This window comes from Corythoichthys intestinalis, chromosome 11 (genome assembly GCF_030265065.1).
Source record: "Corythoichthys intestinalis isolate RoL2023-P3 chromosome 11, ASM3026506v1, whole genome shotgun sequence".
Lineage (NCBI taxonomy): Eukaryota > Metazoa > Chordata > Actinopteri > Syngnathiformes > Syngnathidae > Corythoichthys > Corythoichthys intestinalis.
Genome location: NC_080405.1, coordinates 32,859,030 through 32,875,216, shown reverse-complemented (window position 1 = coordinate 32,875,216; position 16,187 = coordinate 32,859,030). Strand labels below are relative to the sequence as shown.

The window sequence follows — 16,187 nt, the reverse complement described above, 5'->3', positions numbered from 1 at the left end:
CGTCTTTCATGAGATAATACCAAATTGTCACATCTGAAAAAGACAAAATGAGACATCTTCAATTCAATTACTGTAGTTCCACTTGGGGAGTAACAGTGCATAGACATGTTAGATTAATAATCTCTCCCTTATGCCATATGTAACAAGATTGTGTGTTTCTCTCAACAACACTTGTCTGATATTTTGCTGTGTCTCATGACATTCTGATTGCAAGATTTCTCTCACTCATGATTTGCTATTAGTGTGTGTTTGTGTTGATTGTGTTAAGGTGTTACCACACTGTCTCTGTCGTCCTCGCTTCCCTCGGGCATCAGTGTTTTCCTCACGGCTCCACTCACTTTTATCAACATGCCACATGCTCCACAGAATGCCAAACCAAGAATAACAACGGCAATTGTAAATGTTTTGTAAGTGCGAAGCGTTTGAAGCAAACAGTCACAGCCAGGCTATAGTGCACTGTTACGGTGCTCTGTAATGGGTGCTCTTATTGCATTTCTGTCTTGTATGTTCTAATTTTTTAGAAGGTTTGTTCATTAGGTCTGTAGAGAGGTATGCTTTTTGCTGACTTTGTTAATACAAAGCCTGAAGCTCTGAACTGAATCCCCAAGCCACCACATCTATAGGCTGCATGGCAGGTGGCCACGGCATAACAGCAAAAAAGAGTCAAGAGCCAATATGTTGCTTTCATCTCTCGTGGTATATTTTGGACATAATTAAAGAATTTGAGATTTTAGAGCACAGAATGAAAGGGAAACAAATAGAAAGCTGCAGAAAACTATTTCAATTGGTTGGTGTTTTAACCTTTTGTGTCTTACAAGAACCATATTGTATTACAGTGCCTTGCAAAAGTATTCGGCCCCCTTGAACCTTGCAACCTTTCACCACATTTCAGGCTTCAAACATAAAGATATAAAATTTTAATTTTTTGTCAAGAATCAACAACAAGTGGGACAAAATCGTGAAGTGGAACAAAATTTATTGGATAATTTAAACTTTTTTAACAAATAAAAAACTGAAAAGTGGGGCGTGCAATATTATTCGGCCCCATTGCGTTAATCCTTTGAAGCGCCACCTTTTGCTCCAATTACAGCTGCAAGTCGCTTGGGGTATGTTTCTATCAGTTTTGCACATCGAGAGACTGACATTCTTGCCCATTCTTCCTTGCAAAACAGCTCGAGCTCAGTGAGGTTGGATGAAGAGTGTTTGTGAACAGCAGTCTTCAGCTCTTTCCACAGATTCTCGATTGGATTCAGGTCTGGACTTTGACTTGGCCATTCTAACACCTGGATACGTTTATTTTTGAACCATTCCATTGTAGATTTGGCTTTATGTTTTGGATCATTGTCCTGTTGGAAGATAAATCTCCGTCCCAGTCTCAGGTCTTGTGCAGATACCAACAGATTTTCTTCCAGAATGTTCCTGTATTTGGCTGCATCCATCTTCCCGTCAATTTTAACCATCTTCCCTGTCCCTGCTGAAGAAAAGCAGGCCCAAACCATGATGCTGCCACCACCATGTTTGACAGTGGGGATGGTGTGTTCAGGGTGATGAGCTGTGTTGCTTTTACGCCAAACATATCGTTTTGCATTGTGGCCAAAAAGTTCAATTTTGGTTTCATCTGACCAGAGCACCTTCTTCCACATGTTTGGTGTGTCTCCCAGTTGGCTTGTGGCAAACTTTAAACGAGACTTTTTATGGATATCTTTGAGAAATGGCTTTCTTCTTGCCACTCTTCCATAAAGGCCAGATTTGTGCAGTGTACGACTGATTGTTGTCCTATGGACAGACCCTCCCACCGCAGCTGTAGATCTCTGCAGTTCATCCAGAGTGATCATGGGCCTCTTGGCTGCATCTCTGATCAGTTTTCTCCTTGTTTGAGAAGAAAGTTTGGAAGGACGGCCGGGTCTTGGTAGATTTGCAGTGGTCTGATGCTCCTTCCATTTCAATATGATGGCTTGCACAGTGCTCCTTGAGATGTTTAAAGCTTGTGAAATCTTTTTGTATCCAAATCCGGCTTTAAACTTCTCCACAACAGTATCTCGGACCTGCCTGGTGTGTTCCTTGGTTTTCATAATGCTCTCTGCACTTTAAACAGAACCCTGAGACTATCACAGAGCAGGTGCATTTATACGGAGACTTGATTACACACAGGTGGATTTTATTTATCATCATCGGTCATTTAGGACAACATTGGATCATTCAGAGATCCTCACTGAACTTCTGGAGTGAGTTTGCTGCACTGAAAGTAAAGGGGCCGAATAATATTGCACGCCCCACTTTTCAGTTTTTTATTTGTTAAAAAAGTTTAAATTATCCAATAAATGTTGTTCCACTTCACGATTGTGTCCCACCTGTTGTTGATTCTTGGCAAAAAAATTAAATTTCATATCTTTATGTTTGAAGCCTGAAATGTGGCGAAAGGTTGCAAGATTCAAGGGGGCCGAATACTTTTGCAAGGCACTGTACATATATGATAACATAAAGTATGACATACCCAGAGACTGTTGATTCCTGCTTTGTGATCATGACCTAAAATGTTATAGAAGTTGTAAAATATAAATTTTGATGCATTTTAAAACCTGTTTATTTCTCAGGTCTGGATGACTGCCTCCAGCAATATGTGAAGAGTTTCGAGCGGGAGCAAATGGGCGGCGAGCAGCTTCTACATATCACCCATCAGGAGCTGGAGGAGTTGGGGGTTACAAGGATAGGACACCAGGAGCTCATCCTAGAAGCAGTTGACCTCCTCTGTGCCCTGGTTAGTATCACTTTTCACCTCAGTACTTCTTTTATGTTTTTTCTTGCAGAAGATAGTTGCGATTTACTGTTCATGCGCTCAGTTCACTTTGCTTTGAACATTTCAAACATTTTTTCCTTTTTGTTCCTGTCTGTAGGCTTGTTGAGCCAAAGAAACCGAAGTCATATAAATGTTATCAATTTAACACTTAAAGCTATTCCATAAAGAAACTGTTGCAAAATACGAGATCGCACTCTTAAAAATGTTTTTTTTTCAATAATTGAACCCCAAATTACCCGTATGCACAGAAACACATAAAAAATATACACACTGTAACTTTTGGGGGTAGGACACATTTTGCCGTACTGCAGTGCTGTGTTATGCTCTCCTGAAGTGACTGTGCAATGTGTTGCATTTACCCCCTGCACTGAACAGGAAAGTATTAGGTTTTCAGAACTTCAGAAAGATAAAATTAAAATGCAAAAATTGGTAGACTATGGATATGCCGATATATCGAGGGGCTCAGCAACAAAAATGTTCTAATTAGTATTCCCTGAGTAATTTGGATGCAAATGCAATTGAGCTGGGGTCTTTTTTACACACTTTTGCTACATTTTTTTTTTTTTTTGCATTTTCCTTATTCCATATCCCCTCACAGGTCAGTCTTGGACATTGATGGTAAATAAGAACTGGATATACAGTGGGGCAAATACGTATTTAGTCAACCACTTATTGTGCAAGTTCCCCCACTTGAAATTATTAGAGAGGCTTGTAATTGTCAAAATGGGTAAACCTCAACCATGAGAGACATAATGTGGAAAACCCCCCAGAAAATCACATTCTTTGATTTTTAAAGAATTTTTTTGCAAATCATGGTGGAAAATAAGTGTTTGGTCAATACCAAAAGTTCATCTCAATACTTTGTAATGCACCCTTTGTTGGCAATAATGGAGACCAAATGTTTCTGTAACTCTTCACAAGCTTTTCACACACACTAGAGCAATGATGTTTTGGGGCTGGCATTGGGCAACACTGACTTTCAACTCCCTCCACAGATTTTCTACGGGGTTGAGATCTGGAGACTGGCTAGGCCACTCCAGGACCTTGAGAGGCTTCTTACGAAGCCACTCCTTTGTTGCCCAGGCTGTGTGTTTGGGATCATTGTCATGCTGAAAGACCCCGCCACGTCTCATCTTCAACGTCCTTGCTGATGGAAGGAGATTTTCACTCAAAATCTCTCGATACATGGCCCTATTCATTCTTTCCTTTACACAGATCAGTTGTCCTGTTTCCTTTGCAGAAAAACAGCCCCAAAGCATGATGTTTCCACCCCCATGCTTCACAGTGGGTATGGTGTTCTTCTATGCAATTCAGTATTCTTTCTCCTCCAAACACGAGAACCTGTGTTTCTACCAAAAAGTTCGATTTTGGTTTCATCTGACTATAACACATTGTCCCAGTCCTCTTCTGGATCATCCAAATGCTCTCTAGCGAACCGCAGAAAGGCCTGGACATGTACTGGCTTCAGCAGGGGGACACGTCTGGCAGTGCAGGATTTGAGTCCCTGGCGGCGCATTGTGTTACTGATAGTAGCCTTTGTTACTGTGGTCCCAGCTCTCTGTAAGTCATACACTAGGTCCCCCCGTGTGGTTCTGGGATTTTTGCTCACCGTTCTTGTTATCATTTTGATGCCTTGGGGTGAGATCTTGCATGGAGCCCCAGATCGAGGGAGATTATCACTGGTCTTATTTGTCTTCCATTTTCTAATAATTGCTCCCACAGTTGATTTCTTTACACCAAGTGTTTTACCTATTGCAGATTCAGTCTTCCCAGCCTGGTGCTGGTCTACAATTTTGTCTCTGGTGTCCTTCGACAGCTCTTTGGTCTTGGCCATTGTAGAGTTTGGAGTGTGACGACTGAGCTTGTGGACACGTGTCTTTTATACCGATAATGAGTTAAAACAGGAGCCATTAATACAGGTAACGAGTGGAGCCTCGTTAGACCTTGTTAGAAAAAGTTTGACCTCTTTGACAGCCAGAAATCTTGTTTGTTTGTAGGTGACCAAATACTTTTTTCCACCATGATTTGCAAATGAATTCTTTAAAAATCAAACAATGTGATTTTCTGTTTTTTTCCCCACATTCTGTCTCTCATGGTTGAGGTTTATCCATGTTGACAATTACAGGCCTCTCTAATCTTTTCATATAGGAGAACTTGCTCAATTGGTGGTTGACTAAATACTTATTTGCCCCACTGTAGGTAGGTCTCCCATTTGAAGCTCAAATTTCACTGGTCAGGTCACCACAATGATAGCCCCTGTGTATTCCTCTGCGTTTTGCCTCTACCACATTTGGACGCTATGTGTTCTCTACGTCAGTCTATGAGCGAGAACCAAAATTACGACTGTCGCCATGGTCAGAACCCATAATTTCAAAAAGTAAACAGGCCTACCAACTAATCCTGTCTTTGGGCCTCTAAAGGAGGATGCAACGATTGACAACAAAAGGCGCCATTTTGGGGCCACAATGTGACCTGTTGTAGAGAAACCCTGTCATGTAACACAGTAGTTACAACTGCAGCAATCAGAATTTGAATAAGATCTATAGTTTTTCGAGAAAGTTTCGTTCTTTACATAAAGCAATTATCAAACTTTCAATTACTTTCGGCAGACAAACGTATGCAAAACTAAAACTTTTTGGAGCATTTGAGTGTTCGTATGAAAAACGTACCACATACATTTTGAATGCTGAAGTTATTTATTTCCAAAGGTGTGTTTGATCTGTCTTTTTTATCGTCTATGGTTTCAGGCTTACAAGTAAACAGACGTAATCTACAACCGACTACAAACAATACAAATACAATAAGCATCAAATAATGTGGCGAGCAAGGCTTAGTTATGAGCTTCGATTGCATTTACCAACATTAAAATGCCTCAAAACAAGGCTTAATTTATGGGAATAAAGGAATTCAAGAGACCTTTGAAGATCCATTTGTACATATTTGCACAGGCTAAAGTTTGCTTCACTAATTCAAGAATTCAACGAAGCCTTTGGTACTGCCAAATGCCGGCAGGACGAAAAGTTCCGAATTTGGTCGATAGAATGCGCCTGTATATTCCCTCTGCCACAAAAACAAAGAATACTCGAGGAAGGGAAGGCAGTGTGGAATGGATGAGAAAGCGAGCTGCTTGACGACAGGGAGGAGCATCCAGAAGGGTCAGGGCAAGGCGCATAAAAACAGGAGTGTATAGAAACACAGCTTGAACCCAAATTAATATAAAAATCACTGATGGGTTGACATGTTGGTTTTAGAATTTTGCTGTACATTCTATTGTATTGACATCACCCCAGAGTTTGGAGGATATTAAAGTTTTTTGACCTCGACGACATTTTGCGTTAATATGTCCTCTAAATATAACTCCATCCCCAAGATATTCTTCAAAGTGCAGTTTGTGCAGTATTGACCGAAACTGTGTTAACATTCCAAATATATAATTATCTCATTAAGACATCGCTTTGATTAAAATGTCTCTCTATTAAAATTCATTAGGGGGTAGTGATTGTTCACAACATGTTTTGAATATTGAATATTAAAATCAAACCTGCCAAGGCTCTAATAGCCCAATCACAAAGGAATTTAAAGTGGGGCGGGGGTAATATTTTAGGGCAGCAATTAAAATACTCAAAATTAATCGCAAATAGGAAACATAAATTAATTTGAGAATATCGAGGAATATTGAATGATGGCACACTTTTGCTTTTAACATACATTAAATGTGTTAAATCTGAACACAGCTGGATTCCTGGTTACAAAAGGGTTTGCACAGTTGTCAAACTACATTTTTTCACTTGCTATATTTTTCGTCTCATGTTAAAAATGTTCATGTTTTTCAATTGTATTTGTACAAACTATAGGTCATATAGTGGGAAAAGAATGTAAAGGCAATTTAAAGGCTTTATTTTGGTCTGATTTTTTCGATAACAAAAAGCTGGCATACGTATAACATTGCAGAGTTTTTATTTTGCGTGTAATATGTGTTCCCGCCCCCACCAAACACAGGATTATGTACATTTTCTCCAACCCCTTTTTTTGCTTTTTTTTGTATTAGCTATGAAATGGTTAAGTTATATTAGACCTGATTTGTAAGCCTTAACAGCCAGCCTGTTTAGTAGCCCTGCTTGGGATTAGATAATTTAGGTGGAATTAGGTACTACCCTCCAAGAGATAGAATGAGGAAAGAGGATGGGGAGGTGTGAAAGGGAAAAGGAAATAGAGAGTGTATGGGAAAAAAAATGCATGATGCACCTTATCTCTCAGGCACACGCTGCTGGATTAGCCAAGGTTGCTTGAATGCGTGTGCATGTGTGCACAGCACTGCACACATGTCTGCATGCGTGTGGCTGTTGATCAGATTCTCTCCCCATTCAAATTTCGCAACATGGGAATAAGTGGCACACAGTCATCATATGTCCTCGGACAGGACCCATATTAAAAAAAAATCCAGCATCATTAGTTGACCAGTAGATATCAGCCATTTCTGAAGAAAAGATTGGCTGTTCTAGCAGAAGGTCATGATTTTAGGGTATTACGTACTTGGACTCTAGTGACTGAAGAAGTAAAGAAATGGTGGATTTCAAATGCAAAGCATCTAACCAAAAGTGAGCCCTCTCTGTAAGAGTCAAATTAATGAATTTAATGATATTTTTAAAAATGTAATCTCATCCGGTTATCTCAGTAGCTGCCATAAATGGCGATATATGTACAATCCATTTGAACTGGGAGGGCTGCCAGCCTCTCCCAGTTCAAATGGTCTATTGCTGTCAGTGACACTCAAACTTGTTCATTCACTCCCAGCTCTTCCAATTCAAATTGATTGGACATCTATCACTATATACTGTATATTTTATTATATATATTGTATATTATATTATTAAATGCTGCCTCACAGTTCTGCAATTAAGGGTTCAATCCGGGCATTCCTGTATGGAGCTTGCATGTTCTCCCCATGCCTGCGTACGTTTTGTCCAGGTACTCTGGTTTCCTCTTACATCCCCAAAATATGTATGGTAGCAGTGGTAGGCTATAGGCACTCCAAATTGTCCGTAGGAAAACTATGAGTGTCCTGGAATGTTGCTGTACCCCAGCGACCCTCGTGGATAAGTGGCGCAGAACGTGCACCTTGTTTTCTGTGTGTTCAGCAGGCGTCGAAGCCCCCTTTGTTTAGAGAAAATTATGAATTTCTGCAGTTCTCTTTTTAAACAAATTTGCATACAGTTGTTTTCCATTTGTAGCCCAGTGGCACATATTACAAGCACGTCTGGTTCTGTCGAATCTTGGATTTGAATCTTGGATCAGGCCTTCCTTGTGGGGAGTTTGCATTTTCTCTGTAAGCTTTTGTGCTTTCTTTATGTACTCTTTCTTTCTCCCATATGAAGACACTAAATGGCCTGTAGATCTGAAATTGCATGTAAAAAGTTTTTAGTTTTTTTTTTTTTTTGGTACCATTTCTAAACTTTCTCACTGTTTTGACTATTTTACCAACCTTTTAGTCCTTTGCCTATTTAAATGTATTACTTCATTTACAGTGGGCAAATAAGTATTTAGTCAACCACTAATTGCGCAAGTTTTCCCACTTGAAAATATTAGAGAGGCCTGTAATTGTCAACATGGGTAAACCTCAGCCATGAGAGACAGAATGTGGAAAAAACAAACAGAAAAAAACATTGTTTGATTTTTAAAGAATTTATTTGCAAATCATGGTGGAAAATAAGTATTTGGTCAATACAAAAAGTTCATCTCAATACTTTGTCATGTACCCTTTGTTGGCAATAACGGAGACCAAACGTTTTCTGTAACTCTTCACAAGCTTTTCACACACTGTTGCTGGTATTTTGGCCCATTCCTCCATGCAGATCTCCTCTAGAGCACTGATATTTTGGGGCTGTCGTTGGGCAACACGGACTTTCAACGCCCTCCACAAATTTTCTAAGGGGTTGAGATCTGGAGAATGGCTAGGCCATTCCAGGACCTTGAAATGCTTCTTACGAAGCCACTCCTTTGTTGCCCTGGCTGTGTGTTTGGGATCATTGTCATGCTGAAAGACCCAGCCAAGTCTCATCTTTAATGCCCTTGCTGATGGAAGATTTTCACTCAAAATCTCTTGATACATGGCCCCATTCATTCTTTCCTTTACACAGATCAGTTGTCCTGGTCCCTTTGCAGAAAAACAGCCCCAAAGCATGATGTTTCCACCCCAATGCTTCACAGTGGGTATGGTGTTCTTCAGATGCAATTCAGTATTCTTTCTCCTCCAAACAAGAGAGCCTGTGTTTCTACCAAAACGTTCTATTTTGCTTTCATCTGACCATAACACATTGTCCCAGTCCTCTTCTGGATCATCCAAATGCTCTCTCGCGAACCGCAGACGGGCAGATTCAGTCTTCCCAGCCTGGTGCAAGTCTAAAATTTTGTCTCTGGTGTCCTTCGACAGTTCTTTGGTCTTGGCCATAGTGGAGTTTAGAGTGTGACTGACTGAGGTTGTGGACAGGTGTCTTTTATACCGATAAAGAGTTAAAACAGGTGCCATTAATACAGGTAACGAGTGGAGCCTCGTTAGACCTCGTTAGAAGAAGTTAGACCTCTTTGACAGCCAGAAATCTTGCTTGTTTGTAGGTGACCAAATACTTATTTTCCACTCTAATTTGGAAATAAATTCTTTAAAAATCAAACAATGTGATTTTCTGTTTTTTTTTTTTTTTTCCACATTCTGTCTCTCATGGTTGCGGTTTACCCATGTTGACAATTACAGGCCTCTCTCATCTTTTCAAGTGGGAGAACTTGCACAATTGATGGCTGACTAAATACTTATTTGCCCCACTGTATGTATGATAGATATCAAGGGCGTAGGTTTGGTCTCCCTATCGGTAGGGACGATATAACAGCATAACCTGCATGAACACTTTTTGCTAGGGATGGGACACTAATAATAAGACCAAACAGATTGGGTGAACGGGGGTCAGGGCTACATTTCCCACCAATTAGAACCTAATTAATTGATAGGCTAAATGATTAATGCAAACTAAATCTGTATTGACTTATACTGACTTCCACACTGCAAATTTATAACATCTTAATCCGATCATTTTTCTTCAATCTAGTCGAATAATTTTCTCCATCTTTTTTTGAGTCTTAATTACTTAATCAATGCGTCGGATTCGTTCACTTACTTTAAGTAAATATTACTATTTGTTCTTGTTAAGCCCATACATCTGAAAGTTGGTCATTTTTCACCTAAATCAAGAAAAACACTTTCAAATAATGTTTTGAACAATCTCTCTTCTTAAATTAAGAACATTTCTGACACACAAGTTTTTTAAAGATTAAATATCGAAACTTTTTGCTTAAAATAAGTCTGTTAAGGTTATCAGCTAGCTATTTTTCCTATTTTAAGAAATCTAAGTGAGTAAAATTTACTTGAAGCACTGGCAGATAATTTCACTTATTTCTAGTAGATTTACATTAAAACCAGGGGATTTAATTAATTAAAACATTTATTTATTACAGTTTTAAGAAGGTGGGTTTTTGCAGTGCGTATGTACAGTATTTGTTCAGGTGTTACACCATTCGACTCAAACCTTTGTTTTCGAAAACTTCCAGAATAAATGTCTGGATTTAATTAGCAAATTTGAATTGCAATATTTGAATGCAAATAATATCATAATACACAAGAAACACAAACTTGTTAATCATCTCTTAGCTATCCAGTAATGCAAAGAACATTTGTCTTAATACCACTCAAAATTGTCTGTCTAAAAAAATTAAATATGACAAATAAACTCCTTCGTCAGGGAATAACAAATATAAATAAAAACATTGAGCCTTCCTTCAGGTAAAACACTACTGTTTTTCTCTACAAGCACAGCCAAACACAACAAAAAATGAAAGCTCCTTAATTTGGGCTGCTGTAAGACCGCATAAATAAAATTAAAAATCAAAACTGAGGAGAAAGGGGTAAACCTTGGCTCTCCACTGTTATGAACGGCAACCTGTTGATGTGGATCCCAATCACAGACCCAGAGACCAGGAATAGTGAATGTTTTTATTTAATAAGTGCAACAAAGGGAGCACGCCAGAAGACGCAAATATACTGTAACAGAGTACAAAAATCTAACTGCAAAGTCCAAAACAGCACAAAAGTAAAAATGATCAAACCAGGACACGAAGGATGATGAGGTACACACATCGGTAAGCAAGGCAAGTAGCAAGCAATAATCCGACACTTGCAGAGTGATAGGCGTCCTTAAATATTAAGCATTCCTCATGCGCCACAGGTGTGTCGCATGGCTGAATGAAAAAAAAAAAAAGGAACTGGGAAACACACATTAAATCTACATTTTTTACAGTTTAATTAACGTTAACGAAAACATAAAGGAGGATATTTCGCTCAAAGCAGCTTCTTCCTCGAGTCTGAGAAATTTGCACAGATTAATTTTATGCTAACACTGATGCAGGTTGGACTTTCAGTAGCAAAATTAGTCATGTGTTCACCACCTCCACAACATTGACGTCTCTTTACATTACTTACAGTGGCTGCAGCTGGTGGAAAAAAAAATAGTAATATTCCTTGTCTTCGAAATGGGCGGAGGAGGCGGCATGTTGTATTTCTGTCAGGCTGGGAATGCGTGTGTGTGTGTGGGGGGGGGGTCAAGTCATCAGCCAATCAAACATGCGTTTGAGGGAAAAATATAGACTGGCACATTCAGCAAGTGAAAAAGGGTCAACGTAAGTCAGAACATAATGAAAGTACCATCATTCACTTAATAGTGATAGGATCAGTTCTATCCTTACAACATATGGGAAGACAATCTAAATTACGTATTTAACTGAAGTATTACATAATGCAAATAAGGTTGCTTAAAAGTTGTTGGGGACAATTAAAGCATCCTGAAAAGTTGGTAGTGTTATGTGCCTACCATCCCTATGCAAACCTACGCCCTTGCTTGATACAGTATTTCTATTTTATGTCTCTTTCTTATTGGTTACAGAATGCAGCACCAATATGTATTACTTGTGATGTAGGGTTGTGAAGTGGTAATATTCTGTACTGTAGTACTACTGTATAGTGCATTGCAGTTAGGCTGTTGAGATAATGAGAGTGAAGAGAAAACGGTGAAATGAAAAATGAAAAATGATATTTGATTTTGGTTACATGGTAATGGTTGAATTCCAGCAAAGGGAAGGCTTTACCCCACACTGCTGCTATGGCAACCAGATCGACATGAAGGTAGTGGGGGGCTGCTCTAATGGCATCGCCCTTGTACTTTATTGATTGACACACACAGGCACATAGGCACGCTCAAATTATTTTTCTCTTCTTCAGATGCAAACACATACCCGCACGCCCCACTCCCCCAACCCCCAACACACACAAAACAGTGTTATTAATTCTCCTCTTCGTTTGTACACTCTGTCCCCAGGAGGGAGACACAAGTGCCATACTGAATCATAGGGAAGCATAATTGTAGCGTGTGCAAACACACGTTTCAAGTTCATATGCACATTCACATTCCCATACATTAGATCATAAAGAACATAACAGATGCATGACCCAATTCCAGCATGATGCACAGCTAGTTGCTCCTTGTTCCTCTCCTTCCTTGTTTTCTGCTTCTTTAGCTTCCATAATTCGCTCTCTCGCTCCCCTTGCTGCCACTGTGCGACTCTCTCTATTGTATAGTCACTGTGGTCGTGACTGTATTAAATAGATCTACAGGCAGAGGGGGAAAAGATTCTACTTTTGTGTATGTGTGCGTGTGCAGTCGTTGTGTCAGCAGGAATCAGCATCTTTTTGGAAAGACATTTCCAGAGGTGCCTTGGTTGGCTGTGCATAATGTGGCTCAATGGGTCTGAGTGTTTGTTTACAAAGGTCGCAGGGTTGTGAAGTTATGGGCTACATGAGCCTGTGGTCCTAAGAGGAGGTCTTTCATAAGAGATAAGGTAGAATTATTGAAAATATGGTATAACATTGTAGACTGACCAGTAATATTTTCAATATAGACTGCAATTGTGAGATAGGTATTAATCTAATGATCCATCAGATTATTGTTGTGATGAGGCAGCACAGTGTTTTAGTGGTTAGAATGCATCAGAGTCATGACATCTTCGCTGTTGTAACAACCTCTTATACAGTTTGTATCTTCTCCTCAGTCACACTTTCAAAACAATTTTAAAGTATATATGACATGACAAAAAAATCTTAAATAGCATTATTATTGGAATTAAAATCATATTTTGAGACGAGTTAACTACATACAAGAATTTGGCAAAACGCGGATGACGAGAAATACGTCTTTAAATCTGCCGTTTAGCTTCTCCTGTCATTATAGTGCTAAGGTACCTCCATCTTGGTGATGACATCAGCGAATGAGCGATTTCAGAGGATTTAGCATTGAGCCCAATGGAGGAGGTTTTTCAGCCATTCTAGTTCAAGTGTGGATTTTTCGAACGATATTGTCGATCCAGAGGATGTATGTGACTTTCAGCCTTATATGTTTGAGTCGTATTTGGGAGAGGAGGAAGATTCGGAAAGAGAAAAAGGCGACAGAGACTAGAAACACGAGGCTGATGACTAAAGCAGACTGCATGGGCAACACAAAATGTCATCATTGTTTTTATCTGTAATATCTTAACAGGATATTCTTTGTCTAAGTATTTTTCCCTGATTGCAGTATAAATTGTATTGTCATTACAAATATCACTCTTGTGCGAAATGGAATATGAAATATTAAAAATGCATTTATTCAGTACGACAGGGCTAAATTACTGCATAATGGTCTTCTTGAACCTCCCGAACAGTATTACGGCTCTTGTCATTTCCCTGCTCCGTCCTCGGCGACAGAGGAAGAGCGTAAAAAAAATAGGCGGCGTGAAAGCTAGGCTACATGCTAACCCGAATCGAGTGGCTCATCCAAGCCTCTTCTTCGCCTTGCGAACACGAAAAATCACACATAACTACGCTGACTCATTTCACACACGGCGGCAGTAGTGATTGCCTTCACCGATCAGCCAGCCTCCGGCGGCGAGCAAGTTTCAGCGGACTGCTGCGGCCCCGGCAGTCCCGTTAGACGCTCAGATGCGCAAGCGTCGGCGGGGCCGCAGTAGCCTGTCTGTGGGGTGCGATTCCCCCCTCTCCCTCCCTGCGCCCGCCATAACCCCCTCCAGTCCCACGGCCCGGCTGCTCCCCGCACGGCCGGAGCGTCTATCGGGACTGCTTGCAGGGCCTGCAGCAGGGGAATGACGGGGTGTCATAGTCTGCTGAAACTTGTTTACCGCCGGAGGCTGGCCGACCAGTGAAGGCAATCACTCCCGCCGACGTGTGTGAGACATGAGTCAGGGTACTTTTGTATGATTTTTTTGTGTTTGAAAGGCAAGGAAGAGACTTGGAAGAGCCGTTCGGTTCGGGTTATCATGTATCCTAGCTCTCACACCGCCTCTTTTGTTTGCGCTCTTCCTCTATCGCGGAGGACGGAGCAGGGGAATGAATGTCAAAAATGGCTCATTCTCTGTGGACAAACCGGCTAACATAGGGCTGCTTGTCACACACCATGGTCGCCAGCCAATGAAGGCAAGGACTGCCTGCTTCCCCGGTCGACGACCGGCGGCTTGTAACACCATGGCTGAAACTGACCTGGCCACTGTTGTTATATTATAATATCACAAAGATAGGAAATGGGCAAGAACTAAAAGGAGATGATGTCGATACTTAACAGGCTGTTGGTTCCCTTCATTAACTATTGTTGTGCATTTCCCTTACATAGGCTAATAATGCATCACTCTTTCATCCACAAGTACTTTACATAGTTAAGTGTTGTAACAAACAAAACTGTAGGACAATTACTTCCTCGGCACTTCCTTGACTGAATCTTGCCTTTACTTGAAAAAAATTCTTTTTGGTTGCAAAAGATCACCTGATTCAACATGGAATTTTTCATTGACCATTATATTGGCAACAATGTGTGAGAAGCATACCTACGATAAACACTAAAGCCCAAAATTATTTTTCCCTCTCCAGAATTACGGCTTAGAAACAGAAAACCTCCGGACCCTGTCACACAAGCTCAACGCTTCAGCCAAGAACCTTCAGAACTTCATCCTCGGTAGGCGGAGGGGAGGACACTATGATGGAAGAGCTTCCCGGAGGCTACCCAACGATTTCCTCACATCAGTGGTGGATCTGATTGGTGCGGCAAAAAACCTACTTGCCTGGCTCGACAGGTATAAACAACACTTACAATTGAATTTGGGCAGTGAGTTAATTTTGTTGTATCTTTTTGCCCAGTAACAAAACCACAAATTTGGCTGAATAACTCACCTAAATGTAACAATACGTCAACAAGACCTGTACATCTAGCATAGACTGGGAATGGACAAAAGAGCTGAATCAGAACTAATATTGCTGCATGAGCATGTCCAATTTAAAGTCAAGTTAATTTTGGGCTAATTTATTTAGAAATTGTTGATGCAAAGTTATGACCTTGCAGGCCTTATGTAGTTGTGGGGGCACACAAAATGAAGGATTAAAGAACTTGAGGCATGCAGTGTCCTGGTTTTGATCCTAAAACAAATATTGTTGTTTGTGCTTATTCTTTGCTTCTGAGCATTGGGTAGAACAAAGAATGTGTTTAACTTTTCTCAGTGTCTGTACAGCATATAATATCACACTGGGTTTGTCTTTCATTTCAGGTCTCCGTTTGCCAGCGTAACAGAGTATTCATTACTGAAGAACAATATCGTGCAGCTATGCCTAGAATTAACTACAATTGTACAACAGGTGCCCCCCTCACACACACATACCCATGCAGGGATTTAAGTAATATCTTACCAATCTCAACAGTCACTTGTGGAAGTGGAATAATTCCTTCATGTGTTATAAAATTACTATTTATCATTCACCCTTTGACCAGTTACATAGGCAAATTGAGACAGCGGGAATTGCTTATGGGAAATCCAACTTCGTGCAACCATAATAGCCTACCTTTATTCACTAAGATCCAAAATACATAGCTGAATTGCATGTTGGTTCTAAAAACTACATCCGTTGTTGTCGACTATTTTGCGTGCAACCTACTAAAGCAATGATTCTTAGTTTTAGAAGATCACCTGTCAGTAACCAGGTATCAGATGTTCCACCCTTTGGAGTGAAAATGCAACTTCGTACTTGATTTATGCAGCCTAATGATTTTCAGGATGGAAAATTTGGGAAAACACCACTAGTGCAAAATGGAATTTGAAGTCTCGGTGGAAAAGGAAAACATCACACTGAGCGACATAAAATAAATTGATTGCACTGATAATTCCAGTGAAACCAACCGCCACTTCAATGACATGTCGGTATTTTTCCCCTTTTGAATTCAATGAATTGATTGAAGTCTTCAGCACCTGTTTTTGAACA

General features: G+C 40.2%; 1 protein-coding gene across 4 annotated transcripts in view; it reads left to right on the top strand.

The window, feature by feature from the left end:
- si:ch211-26b3.4 (connector enhancer of kinase suppressor of ras 2) overlaps positions 1–16,187 on the top strand; it is an 88,325-nt gene that overhangs the window by 14,598 nt on the left and 57,540 nt on the right. For all 4 annotated transcript variants that reach the window (XM_057849963.1, XM_057849964.1, XM_057849962.1 and 1 more), the window contains exons 2-4: positions 2,595–2,758; positions 14,808–15,010; positions 15,479–15,566. In XM_057849963.1, the coding sequence (XP_057705946.1) occupies positions 2,595–2,758; positions 14,808–15,010; positions 15,479–15,566 (455 nt within the window). The remainder of the gene's footprint in view (positions 1–2,594; positions 2,759–14,807; positions 15,011–15,478; positions 15,567–16,187) is intronic.